Source organism: Scyliorhinus torazame, chromosome 1, assembly GCF_047496885.1.
Source record: "Scyliorhinus torazame isolate Kashiwa2021f chromosome 1, sScyTor2.1, whole genome shotgun sequence".
Lineage (NCBI taxonomy): Eukaryota > Metazoa > Chordata > Chondrichthyes > Carcharhiniformes > Scyliorhinidae > Scyliorhinus > Scyliorhinus torazame.
The window spans coordinates 77,839,371-77,860,337 of NC_092707.1; the positions used below are offsets into that span (position 1 = coordinate 77,839,371).

The 20,967-nt window shown below is 43.2% G+C and overlaps 1 protein-coding gene across 6 annotated transcripts in view; it reads right to left on the minus strand.

Moving 5' to 3' along the window:
* Positions 1–5,937: 5,937 nt before the first annotated feature.
* taok3a (TAO kinase 3a) overlaps positions 5,938–20,967 on the minus strand; it is a 176,873-nt gene continuing 161,843 nt past the window's right edge. For all 6 annotated transcript variants that reach the window (XM_072496958.1, XM_072496968.1, XM_072496920.1 and 3 more), the window contains 2 exons: positions 9,019–9,201; positions 5,938–7,038 (listed from right to left, as the gene is read on the minus strand). In XM_072496958.1, the coding sequence (XP_072353059.1) occupies positions 6,877–7,038; positions 9,019–9,201 (345 nt within the window). In that variant the 3' untranslated portion in view covers positions 5,938–6,876. The remainder of the gene's footprint in view (positions 7,039–9,018; positions 9,202–20,967) is intronic.

Sequence of the window (20,967 nt, forward strand, 5' to 3'; positions counted from 1 at the left end):
TAAAGACTATGCCTATAAAGATCTACAGCTGAAGTTTCAACTAGTTATTTTCACCTGAAATTGTCCGGCAGCAAAGGGTTTTGGAATTTTAAGCACAATTTACATTCAACACATGTCCCTCAATTGAAATAGGGACAAGTTGCTACCAATTGTGCCCATGTAAGTAGACTCACAGAAGCAGCAAGTTTAATATTTAATTACTAAAGTTGACTAATGTACACCTGTTGGTGTGTCCATCAGAGATGCAGCATTTCATTTGGAAGGAACCTTAAATGCAGTCAGCGCTTTGGCAAAAGATGGATTACAGTTTGAAAGAAACGGTCTCCAATAATTGTAGTTTACATTGCCCGCACCCCCACTAGAATTAAGATCACCATTATAAAAACTGCCTCAGCCACGAACAATAGTAAAGGACTCAAACCGTGAATTATTTCTTGTCTGATCATTGAATATTAATTTGCCCAAAAGTTAATCTCTTCTACCTGCAATTTATTATTGAAGGTGAGGATGTTTATCTTTTCCCATGCTTTTTTTTACATGAGTGTTTTTAAAATCAAGAAAGATTACTCTAGTTCATTTTGGCAAAATAGTAGTACTTTAGAGGTCACAAAGATAGCTCGTGGGAAGTTATATAAATCATGGTATCTTACTGTGTGGTCAGATGATCACTTTCACATCAAAGTAATTTGGATATGCATGAACACAAGTATCCAAAGTTTTTACTGAGTGCAGAAAACTCCGGCCATAGAGGTCGGAGTTCCAAGTATGTTGGATTGCAATCAATGGGCACTTATTCCAAATAAACTCCATGCTTCATATTGGTAATGGGATAAGAAAAGCAATTCATTTATGATGCTTAGGATGGCTTGTATCCTACTGTTCTCCATCAATCCTGTTTTTATTTGCGAATTACTAACATTTTAGTTATGTACTTTAATCCAGTTATTTTTTGAAAGTCTTTAATTTAATAAGCCCCAGCTAAATGTAGTTTTAATAAAGTGTGTGAGGAATTTAAAAAAAGATATGCCCATTCTCACTTTCAAACTGGACAAATACCTGAATCAACATCTGTTTACAAGTTACCTGGCAATATTGGGGAAACTCAGTTATTCCTGCAGAACTCCTGTGGACTACAAAGGCTATCTACATATTATGTAACCCAGGCTGTCCAATGGGAGCCTGCTTGTCTACAAAGGCAAAGGATCCTGTAACCTTCCTTTCAATTCTTAATGGTGGAGACATTATCTCGGATCCAGATGAAGGATACAAGACCTTTGTCAAATATAGTGTGGGGTGCTCCTACTAACTAGGGAAACCCTACAACTTTTACTGATGCTCTTCAAGGAGAGTTTTGATTCACTGCCAGCCGTTGATTGAGCTCGTCACTCTTTTTGGCACCGCAGTGAGCCCCTAAGGTCGATAATACTAAGACTGCATCTCTAGAGGGAAGGAGCAAATTACGTGCCTGTCTAAAGAAAAGGGTCATCTATCCTGACCTGTGAATTTAGCCTGGCATCATGGAAATCTGTTACAGCTCAACTTCATGAAACCCGACTTAAATATGGCCTTCTCCACCCTGCTCGCTTACATGTAACTTTCAACAGAGTGAATAAGGTTTTCAACACGCTGCAAGAAGCTTCAGCCTTTTTCAAGGTCAGAATTGTATCTTCACCAAAGGCACAATAGTATTCCATGCTTAATTAGGTAACTATGGATGATGGTTCTGTTACATAAGCTTTGTTGGTTATACCAATCTCTTTGTGTTATTTACAAATTACATTAACCACAGGAAGTTTTATATAAACTTTTTTTAAACCTTTTACTCTGTGCAATTGAATTCTTTGACCTAGAGTCCTGTGCAAAACTGTTTTCTGGACATATTTTGCACCGTATTTGGCATACTCTGAGCTTCACAGGACTTTTCTATGGGATATTTGGTTGTATATTGCTTGAAGGTGGGTTTCCTTTCAAGCAGCCTGCAATAAATAGTACATTAACTGTGAGGGGTAGCATTCACATTGTTTGGGAGAGGTGATACACAAGCTTTTATTCCATTTTTGTCTCTTTTTTTTCTTTTTGATCAGCTTTTCGCATGGTGCATGAGCTCTGGTTCAAAAATATTTAATCCTTTATTTTTAATGGTTAACCGGTGGGGCCCAAATTCTTTGATTATAGTTTAATCCATTATCATCTGGGGTGTGAAATGTCCAAACCACCCAGTTAAAATAAATGAAGCTCTCCCTTATTTACATTACTTGAAAGTGGACAGGAAACTCAATCTGATCATTTTCAAATACAGAAGGGTGAGGCTGAGCAGATGTTTTGTTCTAATTTTCATAGTAAAGCGAGTGTTACTGCAATTCTAATCCTTATAGGCATTCCCCTTTGTTCAGCCTCAAGTTAGAGTTGATTCTCATGGCTGATGTGTTATAGTGCAAGGCAGACTGTTTAAACTGCCACTGATCCAAGGTGATGTATATGTACTCAACTGGGACGATCAGTTTCATTTCAAACATTTTTCAGACCTGATTTAGGCTCAGCATTTACATCTTGAAGGAGACAATTGTGTCCTTAATCCAAATTTAAATTGTTCCAATGTCACAATCAGCCTCAGCAATCAGGTCTTTTTTGGATACACACCAATTTCTAGACTCATGGTGTTTTCTATACCCATTTTCTCTCCAGTTCATCACACTTGCTCATTTATTGACAATTTTTTCATTGACAAGGATAATGTGGAGAGGCAGAAGCCATGTGACATGTGCCCCTGGCTTGTGGCACCAGTAATATTGTCTTGCTTATTTGCAAAATCTCAGTCTGCTCTTATAGCCCACAGGGTGGCCTGGCCCATTTGCACTGCTTCTGCTGGAAATTCCACCTACAAGATGCATTGCTCTCTGGATGTCTCTCTCATTGGGTGAAGTCAACACCACCAGGAACGTTAATTATCCAGCATCGGTGTTCGACTCATCGATCTCCATATAGGAATACTTAGCTGGACTTTGATTTTGGACCTCATGTGAAACAATACTCCTTTTCTTGGTAGTCTGCACTATTAATCTTTTTACTGCCTCCTATGCATTCAAATCCCTCACCCCTCACATTTTTGTGCACTAATAAATTAATCCTTTGAATAAATCCTGTAGGATTTATTCAAAGGATTAGGTTATTAGTGAACAATTTAAGGGTAGCACAAGTGGATAGCACTCTGGCTTCACAGCACCAGAGTCCCAGGTTCGATTTCCCCACTGGATCACTGTGCAGAGTCTGCACGTTCTCCCAGTGTCTGCGTGGGTTTCCTCCCACAGTCCAAAGACGTGCAGGTTAGGTGGATTGGCCATGATAAATTGCCATTAGGTGTCCAAAAGGTTAGGAGGGGTTATTGGGTTACAGGGATAGGGTGGAAGTGATGGCTCAAGTGGGGCAGTGATGACTCGATGGGCCGAATGGCCTTCTGCGCTGTATGTTCTATGTAAGTCTGCTGTGGCTATTTTTTTTAAATTGGATCACAAAAGAACACCCACAGAGTTGGGAAATAAGCCACCACTTATAACAAAGGAAACAAATCAAAGCACCTTGCTGCTTAAGGAGAGGTGGTAAGGAGAACAAATTAATGCAGTTTAAATTAACACCAATCCTATTTTTAACAGTTGTAATAAACTTGGTCTCTTGGTTTGGGGATGAATAGCTCTGCTCATTTAATGCAGAGGATAGGACTGCAAAATGTTTCTCAACAGGATGAAATGGCCAAAACAAAAAGTACAATGCAATTTAAAGTAGCGCAAAAATTCAGAGTAAATCATGCTACCCACAGAATTATTACAGTGCAGGAGACCACCATTTGGCCCATTGTGCCTGCACCAGTTCTTCAAACGACCATCATGACTTAGTGCCATTCTGCTACCTTTTCCCCATACCCCTGCACATTGCTCCTATTCAGATAATCAATCATCTAATGTCTTCTTGCATGCCTAGATTGAACCCGTCTCCACCACACTTCTAGGTCACTTGTTCCTGAACCACTTGCTGTAAGAAAGTTTTTCTCACATCACATTGCTTCCTTTGCAAATCCCTAAATCAATGTCCTTTTGTTCTTGATCCTTTTAAGAGCAGGGACAGTTTCTCTCCATCTGTCCAGCCCACTCATGATTTTGAACGTCTATCAAATCTCTTGGCCTTCTTCGCTCCAAGGAGAACAGTCCTAACCTCTCCAATCTGTCCTCAATGGAAGTTTCTCATCCATGAAACCATTCTTCTAAATCTCTTCTGTGTTCACATCCTATAGTGTGGCAACCAGAATTGTACACAATATCCAGCTCAGGTCTAACTCGCGTCTTAGAAACCTTGTTCTTGCAATCCAAGTGCCAAATACTATGTTTTATTAACTGATCTCTCCACTTGTCCTGCCACCTTTAATGATCGATGCATGTAGACACCCAGGTCCCCCTTCTCCTGCATCCTTTAAGAATTTTACCCCTTATTTGATATTTTCCGACATGTTCTTCCTCCCAAAATGCATCTGCTCACCGCATTAAACTTCACCTGCCACCTCTCTGCCCAATGCAACTTGTCAATATCCTTTTGAAATTCTACACTCTTCTTCACAGTTTACAATACTTCCAAGTTTTGTGTCATCTGCAAACTTTGAAAATGTTCCCTGCAGATCTGGATCATTAATTTATATCAGGAAAAGCAAAGGTCCAAATACCGACCCCTGGGAACACCACCGCAAGCCTTCCTACAGCCTGAAAAATATCCATTGACCATTAGTCTCTGCTTCCCATTACTCAGCCAATTTCTATCCACGTTGCTACTGCGCCTTTTATTCCATGAGCTACAGCTTTTACAGCAAGTCTGTTGTATGGCACTAAATTGAATGTCTTCTGAACGTCCATGTACACCACATCAACAGCACTGACTGGTTACCTCTTAAAAAACTCCAAGTTAGTTAAACACCATTTCCCTTTAGAAATACATGATGGTTCTTCCTAATCAACATACATTTTTCCATTAATTCTATCCCAAACAATTGTTTCTCAAAGCTTGCACAGCACAGATATTAAACTTGTCTGGAATTGCTGGGGCTATCCTTACAACCTTTTTTTGAACGAAGGCATAACATCTGCAATTCTCCAGTCGTCTGGCACCACCCGAGTCTAGAGAAGATGGGAAAGATTACGGCGAGAGACCCTGCAATTTCCATTCTCACTTCCTTTGATGCATCTCATCCGGTCCTGATCCCTTGTCAACTTTCAGTATCAACACTCTATTTAACACTTCCTCCGTATAAATTTTGAACCCTTTTTGGGACAGAGTTTCCTTGTCTATCAACATGTCCGAGGTAGCATCTACCCACTAAGCTATCAAGTGAAAAACTTGCAAATTTTGAAGAACTGTAGAAACTGTTAAAAACTATTAAAACTGAAGTTAGGCAGGTTTATTTTAGGGAAAACCAAAATACTTTTCAAATTAAGCCACAATTATATTTTGATCATATTCCACTAGACCTGGCCTTTTAAAATATAATTTTAACTGAGGTTTATAACTAGGAACGGTATTTGAAAAGGTTCACTTTGAAGAATGAACCTCAAGTTTATGTCTCAATTTTGGGATCTATAAATTCTTAAAACATGGCTCTTCCCTCTGGTCCAGAGAACATGAGCACCCACAAAGTGGGGGTTGGTGCTTCAAGAATGACAAAGAATGTAAATTTCCCTCCTGTTAATCTAGCTTGGTTTGAATTATCAAATGAGTCATCCAATCTTAGATTATAGAGCACTGTAAAATTACCCAACTCTCAGTAACACAAATATGGTTATGCAAAATTAACTAGTCATCACAAGTATTTTGACACAATCACTAAGCCAAACAGGATTCCCATTCAGCATTTCTATTAAACTATATCTGAAAAGAAAAATGACTGCAGATTTCAAGGTACAATCTGCTAAAATAACTCACAACACAGTGTGGTGAGCACTTTTATTTACAAATATGATTAAAAGCTTACTTTTGCCTCGACAGTCATGCTATTTTACCTGAAAAAAATTGGAGTGCATGCAATAGTAAAGCATCTTACTGGTTTGTTTTGTAAGAAAATACACAGCTTGTAGTATGAGTAAGCAACATTTATGGTCTAGATGGAAAATTCTATTAGAAGATCCCACCGACAGCCAGATTTACCTCCATTTCCTGAACGAAAAATCATTATAAAATTAATTTGAGGAACCATTAAAATACTTTATGAAAATAAGTAAAAGCTCTCCTGAATTCCATCTATACAATATATATGATAGTGCCTTGGCCCTATTGTGCTACTTGGGTCCCAGGATTCACATACATTATGCACATCATCTGCCACAGCAGAAAATGGTTTTTTTATATATATATATATATCATATATATATGATTAACACTGGGCCAGGATATCCTTGCCAGCATTTCTTTTTAAAACTCTATTTCCCAGAAGCACTTTGTATGATCGACATGTACATCAAATTCTTTTGTATCAAATTATTCAATCTTAATAAAATTTCCTGATGAATAAATACCAAAAGAAAGCTAGCAGCGAGTAAGATAAGGCTGCAGATATAACATTTGTCTTTCTGCACAGATTTACAAATTATTTGTAATGCATGATCATATAAGCGATGTACATCCTGCTTTCCAATTTCACAAAAAGTATGATTGCACATATATCAATACTGTGTCATTTTAAAAGATGACCAACAAACGGTCAGCGTTCTTGATAACGTTAACAATGGGGCCCTGATTATAAGGAAATTTTAGGACTGTACAGGCACTAGTCCAGAGGTGATGTCTGCCCTCAATAAGTGAGCCCATGATTAGAATACCTGGGCAAGGTTATGGCAATGTTTTTCATCTATAATCTTCCTTGGGATAGTCCAATGTAACCAGATTTCCAAACCCAAGACTGAGGCTTTCCATGTCAAAGCTGTCAATTTCCCGCCCTTGCCTTTCCAATAAATTTCGTATTCTTTCAGTGCGTTCCTTCTGAAGTGCAGCCAGTTCCTCTTCAATCTGGAAAGAAATAAGTGGAGAATTATTTTCTAATAAATTGTCAAGCAACATTTTTCTGTTCCAATATATGGTACCCAGAGCATTTTCACAATCCAAACTGAATCAACTTTCCCCCCCTAACTCCCCCAAGTCACCTTCCTCTTCAGAAAACCACTCGGCAAGTAGTTATACTTCATATGTAAATCCAATGAATGTTGGCAAGCCAAAGGGGAACATAAAATTACAGCTACATCTATCTCTCAGCTGACTTCAATAAAGGTCAGGATGTTTTCAGCTGCTCCTGTTCTGCTGATTTCACAATATATTTGACAAACCCCATTTAACATGAGTAACTAAACTGCCTTCCAGTGATGAATTGGGAAGTTATCAGGAAATTCCCAACCATGCACTTTCTGGAAAAAGGGGTGTGACACAGTAATTAAGACATTTTTTGAGACAATATTTCCCGATTATTACTTGGACGTGTTTGCTAAACTTTTTGACCAATTATGATCATTTTAATTTAAGATTAGGATTCAGCTGCTGATGGGATCTGGAGTATAAATTAGCTAATTATTTGCCTACATAATAGCCCTGCTTCAAAACGCAAGAAGAGTTGAGATACACAGGTGCTAGATTTAAGTCGTGTGTGATTGACAAACGTAAATTAGCACACATCACCATCGACCTAGTGTATGAGACAATCCCATTTTGTTCAAGCCTCCAAAATCAAGTTGATGTTTAAGTCAAATGCCTCTCCAGCCACGACATGCTAGATTCACATTAGAGTCAGCCTCAGTTCACTTCACAAATGGATGTTTTAGTTACTGGTACCTATAATGAGGTACAAGGCAATACAGACTATGTTGCAAAGACATGTGGGAATTTAAGACACCCACACAAAGCAGACCCTGCATGGCGAATGACAAAGATGGTGGCCATCCACATCCATAGTTCAGGAATGTTTGGTGTATACATTGATCGTTGTTTTTGGAGGGATTTTCAAAAGGCCAATATATTTGCTGACATCTATGGTAATGATTAAATTCTCAGACATTTCAGCCTAACATTTTAATAAAATTTACTAACTAGAATTTGGCTCAATACAATTTTAAAGTCAATTGATTTTTTCAGTTTTTCCAATAGTGCTGCAAAACATGGCATCATTACACTTAACTGAAGAAAAATATTGCAAGAATTCAATTATTTGTGTGGTACAACTGATGGGAAAGATTAACAAAAGAAAATATTGCATACTTTACAAGTTATGCCAACAGCATCTGATCTCTAAATAGATACCACAGAGATCAACAATATTTTTATTTTGCAGTAATCTTAGCTTCAAAGGACAAGTTAAATTCAAAGTAAAGCTCCCAATTCCTTTCAATGCCCTATTAACACAGTTTAACCACAAAATCTCAAAAAAGATGAATTTATTTCCAGTAGGAAGTGGACTGCAGCAGCTTAAGTTGATTTCACTTTATCTAACATGAAAGAACAGTAAGATATTGAAAAGGAAAAGTTCTAATTTAAGACTTATTATACACCACCTATGGATGGATCAATTAGAATTCTATCAGTGACATTTAATCTAGTAACTCAGTTGCGAGAGCATAGTCTGGCGCCAACTGATGCCTCCCTCTAGAATGGGAAGCACCAAGCCTTTTAACACCAAAATAAGGAAGCATGGTAGTATTAACTCTATTTATCGAGAGACAAGGAGCATGGAGGCGATGCCATGCCCCAGACCTCCAATGTGCACCAGGTCAATATACCAACATGGCAAACAGTACCACAAAACATTGTATTCAAACTGCTGTGCTATGTTTCTACCCACGGAGAACATTAATGATCTTGCGGTGTTTAATGTAAAAAATGTTATTTCTATTTTATAAAGGGAAATTATCACACCACACTTAGCTTGCTACACTTACAAAAAGGTTTGAGAGAACACATGCACTACTATAGACGAGGAAATACGCAGATTTGATTTGAACTGACCTTTTGTTCAAGGCGCGCTCTGTGCAGTGACACAAGCTGCTCCAATTTCTGAAGTTCTCGCTCATGCTGTGCTTCAGTTTGCATCTTAATTTTACTCTGATAGGCATTAAGTAGCTCCATTTCTTGCTGAAGCTGATGTTTCAGGGCTTGGCACTCTGCTTCCTGAGCTTCATCTAACCGCAGCTAAATATTTAAAAAGTATCGTCAATGCCAATACATGCATTGGAAATTTCAAGAACATGATAAATTTGATCAAGACCTCAGCCAAAAGAAGTGGATTAGATCTTTAAGGGCGCAATCGAAACAATTCTTTATGAAGGTAAATTGCATGAATAAGGTAACTAAAGTTCATCACACTAGCTTAGTGTTTGAAGGAGCCAAAACCTGAATAGAAATAGAAAGATAAATTTCCCCCATTTCCATCAGATCATAAGACATAGGAGCAGAATTAGGGCACTCGGCCCATCGAGTCTGCTCCGCCATTCAACCATGGCTGATATTTTTTTCATACCCATTCTCCTGCCTTCTCCCCATAGCCCCTGATCCCCTAATTAATCAAGAACCAGCTATCTCTGTCTTAAAGACACTCAGTGATTTGGCCGCCACAGCCTTCTGCAGCAGAGAATTCCACAGAATCACCAGCCTCTGGCTGAAGAAACTCTTCCTCATCTCTGTTTTAAAGGATCGTCCCTTTAGTCTGATATGGTGCCCTCTGGTTCTAGTTTTTCCTACAAGTGGAAACATCCTTGCCACGTCCACTCTATCCAGGCCTCACAGTATCCTGTAAGTTTCAATAAGATCCCCCCTCATCCTTTTAAACACCGAGTACAGACCCAGAGTCCTCAACCGTTCCTCATACGTAAAGCTGTTCAGTAAAGGGATCATTCTTGTGAACCTCTGCTTTTTTCCAAGGCCAGTGCATTTTTCCATAGATACGGGGCCCAGAACTGCTCACAATACTCCAAATGGGGTCTGAGCAGAGCTTTATACAGCCTCAGAAGTACATCCCTGGTCTTGTATTCCAGCTCTCTTGACATGAATGCTAACATTGCATTTGCTTTCTTAACTGCCGACTGAATCTGCATGTTAACCTTAAGAGAATCGTGAACAAGGACTCCCAAGTCCCTTTGTGCTTCTGATTTCCTGAGCATTTCCCCATTCACAAAATAGTCTATGCCTCCATTTCTCCTTCCAAAGTGCATAACCTCACACTTTTCCACTTCATTGCCCACTCTCCTAGCTTGTCCAAATCCTTCTGCAGCCCCCTTGCTTCCTCAATACTACCTGTCCCTCTACAGATCTTTGTATCATCTTTGATAGCAACAGTGCCTTCAGTACCTTCTTCCAGATCATTAATGTATATTGTGAAAAGTTGTGATCCCAGCACAGACCCCTGAGGCACACCACTAGTCACCGGATGCCATCCTGAAAAAGATCCCTTTATCCCCACTCTCTGCCTTTTGCCAGTCAGCCAATCCTCTATCCATGCCAGGATCCTACCCTTAACCCCATGGGCTCTTAACTTGTTTAACAATCTCCTCTGCGGCACTTTGTCAAAAGCTTTCTGGAAATCTAAATAAATCACGTCCACTGGTTCTCCTTTGCCTAACTTCCTTGTTCCTCCTCAAAGAACTCTTAACAGATTTGTCAGACATGACCTTCCTTTGACAAAGCCGCGTTGACTCCGTCCTATTCTATCATGCACTTCCAAGTACTATGCGATCTCATCATTAATAATGGACTCTAAAATCTTACCAATGACCAAAGTCAGGCTAGCCAGCCTATAATTTCCTGTCTTCTGCCTCCCTCCCTTCTTTAACAGTAGTGTTACAGTAGCCACTTTCCAGTCCTCTGGGGCCCTTCCTGCCTCCAGTGATTCCTGAAAGATCACCACCAATGCCTCCACAATTTCCTCAGCTATCTCTTTTAGAACCCTGGGGTGTAGACCATCTGGTCTAGGTGACTTATCCACCTTCAGACCTTTCAGTTTCCCCAGAACAGTCTTCTTAGTGATGGCCACTGCACTCACCTCTGCCCCGGTTTTCCTGGAGCTCTGGCATCCCACTGGTGTCTTTCACCGTGAAGACTGCTGCTAAGTAACTATTCAGTTCGTCTGCCATTTCCTTGTTTCCTATTATTATTTCTCCAGCCACGTTTTCCATTGGTCCAATGTCTATTTTTGCCTCTCTCTTACCTTTCATATATTGAAAAAAAACTCTTATCTTCTTTTATATTACTACCTAATTTGCACTCATATTTCATCTTCTCTTCCCTTATTTCTTTTTTACTCGCTTTTAAAGGATTCCCAATCCTCTGACGTCTCACTATTCCTCGCCCTTTGTATGCTTTTTCTTTTATGCTGTCCTTGACTTCCCTCGTCAACCATGGATGTCTTGCCCTCCCCTTAGCATGTTTCATTGCCATTCAACCATTAAGCAAACATTATATTTGTTTAGAATGAAATTAGTAAACTCCTCCAATCACAAATGATTAGTTGAGGTTTGGTAAACTCTTCTGCAAAAGGTAATTGATGCCAGATAATTAAAAATTTCAAATCAGAGTTTTTTTTATTAACTTAAGGTATTAAGCGATATGGGGCAAAAATTAGGTTGCATGATCTCATTGAATAGCAGAGCAGGGTTGATGGGTTAAATGTCTACTTCTATATCTATTATATTTCATTCAGAAACATTTTTTAAGAACAGCAAACTCATACAGTACTCAGAACATTTTTATAAAGATAATGTCCAAATTCACATGATTCTAGATCCCAGCAATTTTGTACCAGGACTGCAAAATCTTATAAGCTGAGTGAAAATACATTATCCATGCTTTTTGGAAGAATTTCAAGTGTTCATTTGGAACTTAAAGGATCCTAAGGCAGAAAATTCAAAACAAAAATCTGTGGAGAGAGAAACGGAGTTAATGTTTCAGGTCTATACATTACCAAGGCCCCAAAAACTCATTTTAGGTGAAGTGGTGTTTTACTTGCATCTTCTTCAATTTGGTCTACTGTATTCACTGCTCCCAATGCAGTGTCCTCTGCACTGGGAGACTAAAGAGACTAAATGCAGACTGGGTGACCGCTTTGGGGAACACCTTCGCTCAGTCCACAAAAACGTCAACCTTTCAGTTGCTGCCATTTCAACTCACCATTTTGCTCCCAAAGCCACATGTCCATCCTTGGCCTGCGGCAATGTTCCAGTGAAGCCCGATGTAAACTGGAGGAACAGCACCTCATCTTCTGATGAGGTGCTTTATAGCCTTCTGGACTCAACAGTGAGTTTAACAGTTTCAGACTGTGAACTCTCTCCATCTTGACCTCCTTTTTAAAAATCTAAATGTTTTGTCTCAAATCAGCCCCCCTTACAAGGCCATCTGTCACTTACGTTTTGCTTCCACACAATGCTGACTTTTGTTCTGCTATTAAGATATTTCACTATCTTACCTTTATGCCACTATCAGCACACTGCTGTTTGTCATTTTTATAAATTACCTGGAGGAGGGCATAGAAGGATGGGTGAGTAAATTTGCAGATGACACTAAAGTCAGTGGAGTTGTGGACAGTGCGGAAGGGTGTTACAAGTTACAGAGGGACATAGATAAGCTGCAGCGTTGGGCTGAGAGGTGGCAAATGGAGTTTAATGCAGAAAAGTGAGAGGTGATTCATTTTGGAAGGAATAACAGGAAGACAGAGTACTGGGCTAATGGTAAGATTCTTGGTAGTGTGGATGAGCAGAGAGATCTCTGTGTCCATGTACATAGATTCCTGAAAGTTGCCACCCAGGTTGAGAGGGTTGTTAAGGCGGCGTACGGTGTGTTAGCTTTTATTGGTAGAGGGATTGAGTTTCGGAGCCATGAGGTCATGTTGCAGCTGTACAAAACTCTGGTGCGTCCGCATTTGGAGTATTGCGTGCAATTCTGGTCGCCGCATTATAGGAAGGATGTGGAAGCATTGGAAAGGGGGCAGAGGAGATTTACCAGAATGTTGCCTGGTATGGAGGGAAGATCTTATGAGGAAAGGCTGAGGGACTGTTTTCATTAGAGAGTAGGTTAAGAGGTGACTTAATTGAGGCATACAAGATGATCAGAGGATTGGATAGGGTGGACAGTGAGAGCCTTTTCCCTCGGATGGTGATGTCTAGCACGAGGGGACATACCTTTAAATTGAGGGGAGATAGATATAAGACAGATGTCAGAGGTAGGTTCTTTACTCAGAGAGTAGTAGGGAGTGGAATGCCCTGCCTGCAACAGTAGTGGACTCGCCAACACTAAGGACATTCAAATGGTCATTGGATAGACATATGGACAATAAGGGAATAGTGTAGATGGGCTTTAGAGTGGTTTCACAGGTCGGCGCAACATCGAGGGCCGAAGGGCCTGTATTGCGCTGTAATGTTCTATGTTCAAACATAAAAAACACAATGTAAATACAAAGACACAGGCATCAGGTGTAGTACTACTCGGTAGAGAAGATGTGTGAAGAGATCAGGTCAGTCCAAAAGAGGGTTGTTTAGGAGTCTGGTAACAGCGGGGAAGAAGCTGTTTTTGAATCTGTTAGTGTGTGTTCTCAGACTTTTCTATCTCCTGCCCGATGGAAGAGGTTGGAAGAGTGAATAACATGAGTGGGAGGGGTATTGATTATGCTGCCCGCTTTCCCAAGGCAGCTAGAGGTGCAGACAGAGTCAATGGATGAGAGGCGGGTTCGTGTGATGGACTGGGTAGTGTTCATGACTCTAGTTTCCTGCGGTCCTGGACCGAGCCAAACCAAGCTGTGATGCAGCCCGATAGGATGCTTTCTATGGTGCATCTGTAAAAGTTGGTAAGAGTCAATGTGGACATGCCAAATTTCCTTAGTTTCCTGAGGAAGAATAAGCGCTGTTGTGCTTTCTTGGTCGCAGCGTTGATGTGGGTGGACCAGGATAGATTGTTGGTGATGTGCACACCTAGGAATTATAAGCAGTCAACCATCTCCACTTCGGCATCATTGATGCAGACAGGGGTGTGTACAATACTTTGCTTCCTTAAGTCAATGACCAGCTCTTTAGTTTTGCTGGCATTGAGGGAGAGATTGTTGTCGTTATACCACTCCACTAGGCTCTCTATCTCCCTCCTGTATTCTGACTCATCGTTGTTCGAGATCTGACAAACTATGGTCATGTCGTCAGCAAACTTGTAGATGGAGTTGGAGTCATATTTTGCCACACAGTCGTGTGTGTATAGGGAGCATGGTAAGGGGCTAAGTACACGGTTTTGCGGGGCCCCGGTATTGAGGACTATCATGGAGGTGTTTATCCTTACTGATTATGGTCTCTGGGTCAGAAAGTCGAGGATCCAGGTGCAGAGTGAGGAACCAAGTCTTAGGTTTTGGAGCTTTGATATGAGCTTGGCTGGGATTATGGTGTTAAAGGCGGAGCTGTAGTCAATAAATAGGAGTCTGATGTAGGAGTCCTTGTTGTCAAGATGCTCCAGGGATGAGTGTAGGGCCAGGGAGAAGGCATCTGCTGTGGACCGGTTGCGGCGGTATGCAAATTGCAGTGGATCTAGGCACTCTGGGAGTATGGAGTTGATGTGCCTCATGACCAACCTGTCGAAGCACTTCATTGCGATCGATGCCAATGCCACCGGACGATAGTCATTGAGGCACGTTGGTTCTTCTTTGGTACTGGTATGATGGTGGTCTTCTTAACGCAGGTGGGGTCCTCGGAACAGAATAGGGAGAGGTTGAAGATGTCCGCAAACACACCTGCCCGCTGGTCCGCGCAGGATCTGAGTGCATGACCAGGGAATCTTACTTCAGAAGCTGTGACAATGGATATGGGTGGGTCCGGGGCTGCTGGGGCAATCAACAGCAGTTTGATGGTTTCCTGTTTGAACCAAGCAGAGAATGCATGAAGTTCATCAGGGAGTGGTGCACTGCTGCCAGAGATTCTGTTGGCTTCGCTTTGTAGCCCATTATGTTGTGTCCACAACCGACGAGAGTCAGTAACGCTAGTCTGTGACTCTAGCTTGGTCTGATATTGTCTCTTGGCATCCTGGATGACTTTGCAGAGGTCATATCTGCACTTTTTGTGTAGGTCAGGGTGACCTGACTTGAACGCCTCAGACCGGGCCTTCAGTACGAAGTCAATCTCTCGATTAAGCCATGGCTTTCAGTTGGGGAACGTAGGTACTACGTTTGGCACACAGTCGTCTACACATTTGCTGATAAAGTCTGTGACAGCGGTGGCATACTCGTTTAGGTTGATCGCTGAGATCTTAAATCTGGACCAGTTCACTGACTCAAAGCAGTCACGTAGGAGCTGTTCAGTTGACTCGGACCTGCACGACCTTCTTAACCGGATTATCCCGCTACAGTTTCTGCTTGTATGCCGGGAGAAGGGGCATTGTCGTATGGTACGATTTTCCAAAGTGCGGTTGGGGGATGGATCGGTAGGCACCCAGTTGGACAGGAGATGTTTTGGTGGAATTTTGGCAGTACACTCTTGAAGTTGACCTTGAAGTCCCCAGCCACGGTGAACAAGGCCTCCGGGTGCTCTGTTTCATTATATATAAACGTATACAATTCGTCCAGCGCCTTCTTCACTTCTGCCTTGGGGGGGGGGGGGGGGGGGGGGGGGGGGGGTGGGAGATGTAGACCACTGTGATAATGGCTAAAGTGAACTCACGTGGAAGGTGGTACGGGCAGCACTTCACGGTCAGGTATTGCAGGTCCGGGGAACAGTAGGTCGCCACATCCGAGCACCAGGAGTTGATGATGAGGAGACAAACCCCTCCACCCTTCGCTTTGCCAGATGATGCCGTGCGGTCGATTGAGAAGTATTCAGGTTGTATAGCACAGTCCACTGAGGCAGGAGTGAGCCATGGCTCTGTGAAAGTTAAGTATACCGTTATGTTTATACAGCTTGTTTTCGATTGCTTGGGCGCTTGCCAGGAGTATGCTGGGTAGAGGAGTCTTGAAATCGCGTTGCTTTAGTCTCACCTGCAGACCGCAGTGTTTCCCTCGCTTCCTCGCTCGGCGGCTGCGTCTGGATGGTCCCAGGGTCTGATGAGAGAAGTCTCGCCTTGTGGAAGGTAGGTGGTTGCAACTGGCGGGGGCCGGGTGCTGGTTTCATTTTTGGGGTCGCAAGGCATCACAGCCATCACCTTCCACCAGCGCAACCCGATGGGTGACATTAGTGGACAGGCTTCTGGGGCACAATCTGGTGAGCACCACACACTTGTTGATGAGCATCAGGCAGAGGCAGGAACATCCAAGGAGACAGCTGTTGATGGTCCGCTGGATCCCAGGACTCGGCTGAGTCCCAGTCAGATGTTGAGCCTCTGGACAAGAGCAGATACAAATGCTGGGACACGGCCATTAGGTTCAGGAGGGGATGCCACCGACATTCCGAGTGTCAACTGGAGGAGTCCCAAAAGGCTATGGGTGCAGCAGATGGTGCCGACAATGCGTGGCACCCAGGCCAACACTGCAAGGGTGGTGATCACAGTAAAAAGCCTGGAGCATGATGTCAGCGTGTCCAAGGCATGGCTCAGACGGTGACGACCATGGCTGAGGGCCTCAACATCATGTCCCAGTCGCTGAGGGACATGCCCCAAATGCAGATGTACATTGGCGGAGCACTGCAGAGCATGGCCCAGTCATAGAATCCCTATAGGGCAGGAGGTGGCCACACGGCCTATCAGGTCTGCACCAATCCTTGGAAAAAGAACCTCAACTAGGCCAAGGCCCCCAGCCCATCCCACAACGTTACCAAACCTTTTGGACACCAAGGGGGAATTTAGCATAGCCCATCTACCTAACCTGCACATCTTTGGGCTGGAAGAAAACTGGAGCACCCAAAGGAAACAAAGACAGATACGGGGAGAATGTGCAAACTCCACACAGACAGTGAGCAGAGACCGGAATTGAACTCGGGTCCCTGGCACCGTGAGGCATCAGGGCTAACCACTGTGCCACCGTGCAACCCCTCCATCCTCAGACACCTCCTGCAAGTCCTGCCTGGGCTTGTCTCCATCCCCTTCTGGTCCACCTCCTCCTTCTCAGGTGAGGCTGCATGTTGCCCCACTGCTGTGATAGGTTGTGATGGGTACAAGCAGATCACCATAAAGCAGGAGACCATCTGAAGGTAGGGATGAGGGTGTACTGCAGTGCATCACCAGAGCGGTCCAGGCACTGGAACTACATTTTGAGCAGGCCCGATGCACCGCTTAATGACAGCACCGGTTGCAACGTAGGCTGCATTACGACAGGTCCCTGCCTTAATTTCCAGCCTCCGCACTGACATTATCAGCCAGGACCTCAGAGGGTTCCCCTTAACCCCCAAAAAGCAGCTCGTCATTCGTCATCCTCAAAGACGCCAGGGCCCTCATGAATGTCCCAAGATGTAGCTGTCACACATGCTCCCCGAGAAGCGTGCCAACATTGCATGATCCAGAGGTGGTGGTCACAGACGAGTTGAATATTTATGGAGTAGAACCCCTTCCCATTAATGAAGGGCAGACCCTGATTCCCCGATGCACGCAGGTGACACGAGTACCATCCATTACCCTCTGGAACTGGGCATCCCGGCGACGACAGAATCCTGCAGCCCCGGCATCTTGGTGTGCTTAGTCCAGCTTAGATTTGATATAGTCAGCTGCCAAGCATACATGGCATCCCGTGATTTCACGGATATACTTGTGGGCTGTAGCTTGTGAAATGCCGCACAAGTCCCCGCTCGAGTCCTGCAATGAACTAGGGGCAAAGAAGTTCAGGGCTGCGGTGAACTTCACGGCCACCGGGAGCAGATGTCCTCCTCCTCCATGGTCAAGTCTGCAAGGACATGGCATTGGTGCTGCACCATCCCTTTTTTTGAGATGGAGCGTCCTGCGGAACATGCTGTCCATCATCTCCTTGAAAGATCAACGATGCCTATTCACGTTGGGCCGTCGCCGGCATCCTCATCTGTGTTACTTCTTAGTCTGATGGGCGGCCGGGATTTCGGAGTGTGCAGCAGCTACTTGCACATGGGGTACTGCCTCCAGCCTGCGCCCATGCCTTTTCTGGCCGTCTGGGTTGCCACCAGCACTGCAGGACCGACACCACCATCCATTTTGGTATCTTCAAGGAATTAGACGAAGAGACAGATGACAATTAGATAGGGCATCCACCTCGGGACCCTGAAATCCCCCAAGCCTCCCCCACCCTTGCGTGTCCTGCCTTCTCTCAGAGTGCCATCCACCGAGCCGGTTGTGTTGGAAAGCCTCATTCTGCACTCATCCACGACCACAGCAGGTGCTCATAGACCCCAGACCCGTGCCGGGAACATTCGGGAGACCGTGCTCAGGTGACCTCCCTTGATCCACACACACCTTTTGGCCACGAGAATATCCCCAATGTGGAAGCCCAGCCCTCGAGTGCTTGATTGTTGGCTGCTGCCTTTATGGTGCCGTCACTTCTAGAGGTCAGGCAAACTGTTAAGGCTTCAAAGTTTGATTGAAATGCGATGCAATATTCATCGTTTGAGACATGGCACGTGTAACCAAAAGAATCCACTTGAGAATATTTTATTAAATGGTAAACAGTAACGAATATTTGAAAATCAACTACGGAACATTCCACATATCACACTAACCATTAAACAACAAGGAAACATCACCATTCCATATTGGTACCAATACAAAGCTGTATCAGCTCATTTTCACAAAGAAAAAAACAAACGTACAGTATCAGCCCTTGCAGGTTCCTCAGCAGAAAAGGAGGAGAAGCCTCAGAATGTGTTATCATATCTAGACCTTTGTCATAGAAATGATCTGTCCAATGTGTTACTTATTTCACGTATCAGTGTCATTCTCCGTCCAGGAGTCATAGCTGTGCAGGCCCTCCCACACAACCCAATCTCACTGGAAACAAATCCTGACATCGACATATTCCACTGGCTCTCAAGGTGCAGTTGAACATCCTTGACTTCCAGCGTGTTTAACCTGGAGTGACGTGCAGTTACATGCACCACTCACCACACCAGTAAAAGCACCAGCAATCTGCGGAAGCATTTCTTCAACGGCATCATTTGGATCAACGCCACGCATCAGATCCCTCAGTGTCTTCTTGCTTCAAACCGGATTGCTGTCTGGACTCAAACGGCTGCGAGCCTGGTGATCCAGGACCCAGGAATCTTAGAAACAATTGTCTTTCTTTCCGGCTACAGAAAAGGAAGGAAGCAGCAACAGCAGCCTCCATGTATTTGTAGACACAAGCAGGGGCAAGCAGCAAACACAACCTACAGGTGTGATGCGCTCTCAAATGTTATCACAACTAACAAGGCAAATTCCTTATTTGCAATAGCTTCTGCTGTGAAGATAGAGGCTGCACACAGTCAACAGGAGTTAAAGTGACCATCAGCATAGAACCAAGAACAGGGCTCTATCTTGGAAGTGTTTGGTGGGACAGACGGGCAGCATCTGGAGTTGCCCCTGTTATGGATACCCACAGTATTTAAAGACGGCTTGAAGGTCCCACAGATGAAAAGCCCCTCAAACCAAACCAACCCCCCCAACCCAGGAGCCACCATCCCCAACCTGCAACGCTTCAGTCCCTGACCAATCCCAATCCCCATTAGGGGTCCCCATCCCACCTGAACAGTAGGGCAGCAGTTCCAGTGCCCTTGAGCTGCATGCCCCAAAATAGAAATGGCTACTTATCTCCTCCGTTAACATTTAAAAATAGGAGTACTAAACAACACCTGCATGATTTCTCGCTGAGGGGGGGGGGCAGTTAATTCCTGGGATGCCATTACATTCAACTGCAATCTCGCTAATGAGATGGAAACTAATGCAAATTGGGGTCAATGAAATGTTTACCATATTTGGGCGAGATCAGGAACGGGCCGGCACAAATCTCAATTTTGGCCTTTCCCACTATTTAACCAGCGCACCCAGATTGGCACTGGGCGCAATGCAGCGGTTAAATCGCGCGCATAACCTTTCTAATTTTATCATTAGCCTAAAATACATGAGAATCCTAAAGATATGAAAAAACATTTTTGTACTATGTCATGGGAATGTCACTTTAAGAAATGTTTGTCAAGTGGCTGCAGTGATGTCATTGTGTGGGTGGAGCTGGGCTCTGGCTCTGCTTTTTACTTTCGCTTTGAGCTGGAAGCTGTTTTTGGCTGAGTTTTACTTTCGGTTTTCAGTTGGGGAGCTGCATCCAAACCAAGGAGGTGTATTTTGATCTCTCTGCATGCTAAAGAATGTCTCCAGATCATTTGATAATTTCAAAGTAATACCTGTTTCTGTAAGGAATGCAAACCTACTGTTTTTGTAGGAAAAAAGGATGTTTCGCTTATGGATGTTGTTCGGAAAGTTCTTAAGGGTTACCTATAGAGTAGGTTGGGGTATCAAGTGTTGATAGTTGATAAGATGTTTACTGTGTGTTCATAAAATGTTAACTGGATTCATAGAATAAACATTGTTGTATTTTAAAATACTTACGATCTCTGTTGCATCACACCTGGAAAGTGGGCCCTTGTGCTCCTCATAAGCAAAATCTATTAAAAGTTGTGGGTCAGGTGAACTCCATGATGTACTTTGGTTTTCTCTAAACCCTGGCCCGTAACAACTAAAAGTGCCATTTCCAGGAGGGAAAATGTAGTGGATATAACATTAAACTCTCCACTCACTAGCTACCCCAGGGAAGGTAGTGGTGTTGTGGTATTGTCACTGGACTAATAATAATCCAGAGACTCAGGGGTACCCGGGTTTGAATCCCACTCGGGTAGATGGTGGAATTTGGGATCAATAGAATTCTGGAAAAGTCAAAAGAGGAGCATGAAAACCATTGTCGATTGTCGCAAAAAACGATCTGGTTCACTAATGTCCTTTAGGGAAGGAAATCTGTCATCCCGGTCCAGTCTCGCCCACATGTGACTCCAGACCCACAGCAATTGGTTGACTCTTAAATGCCCT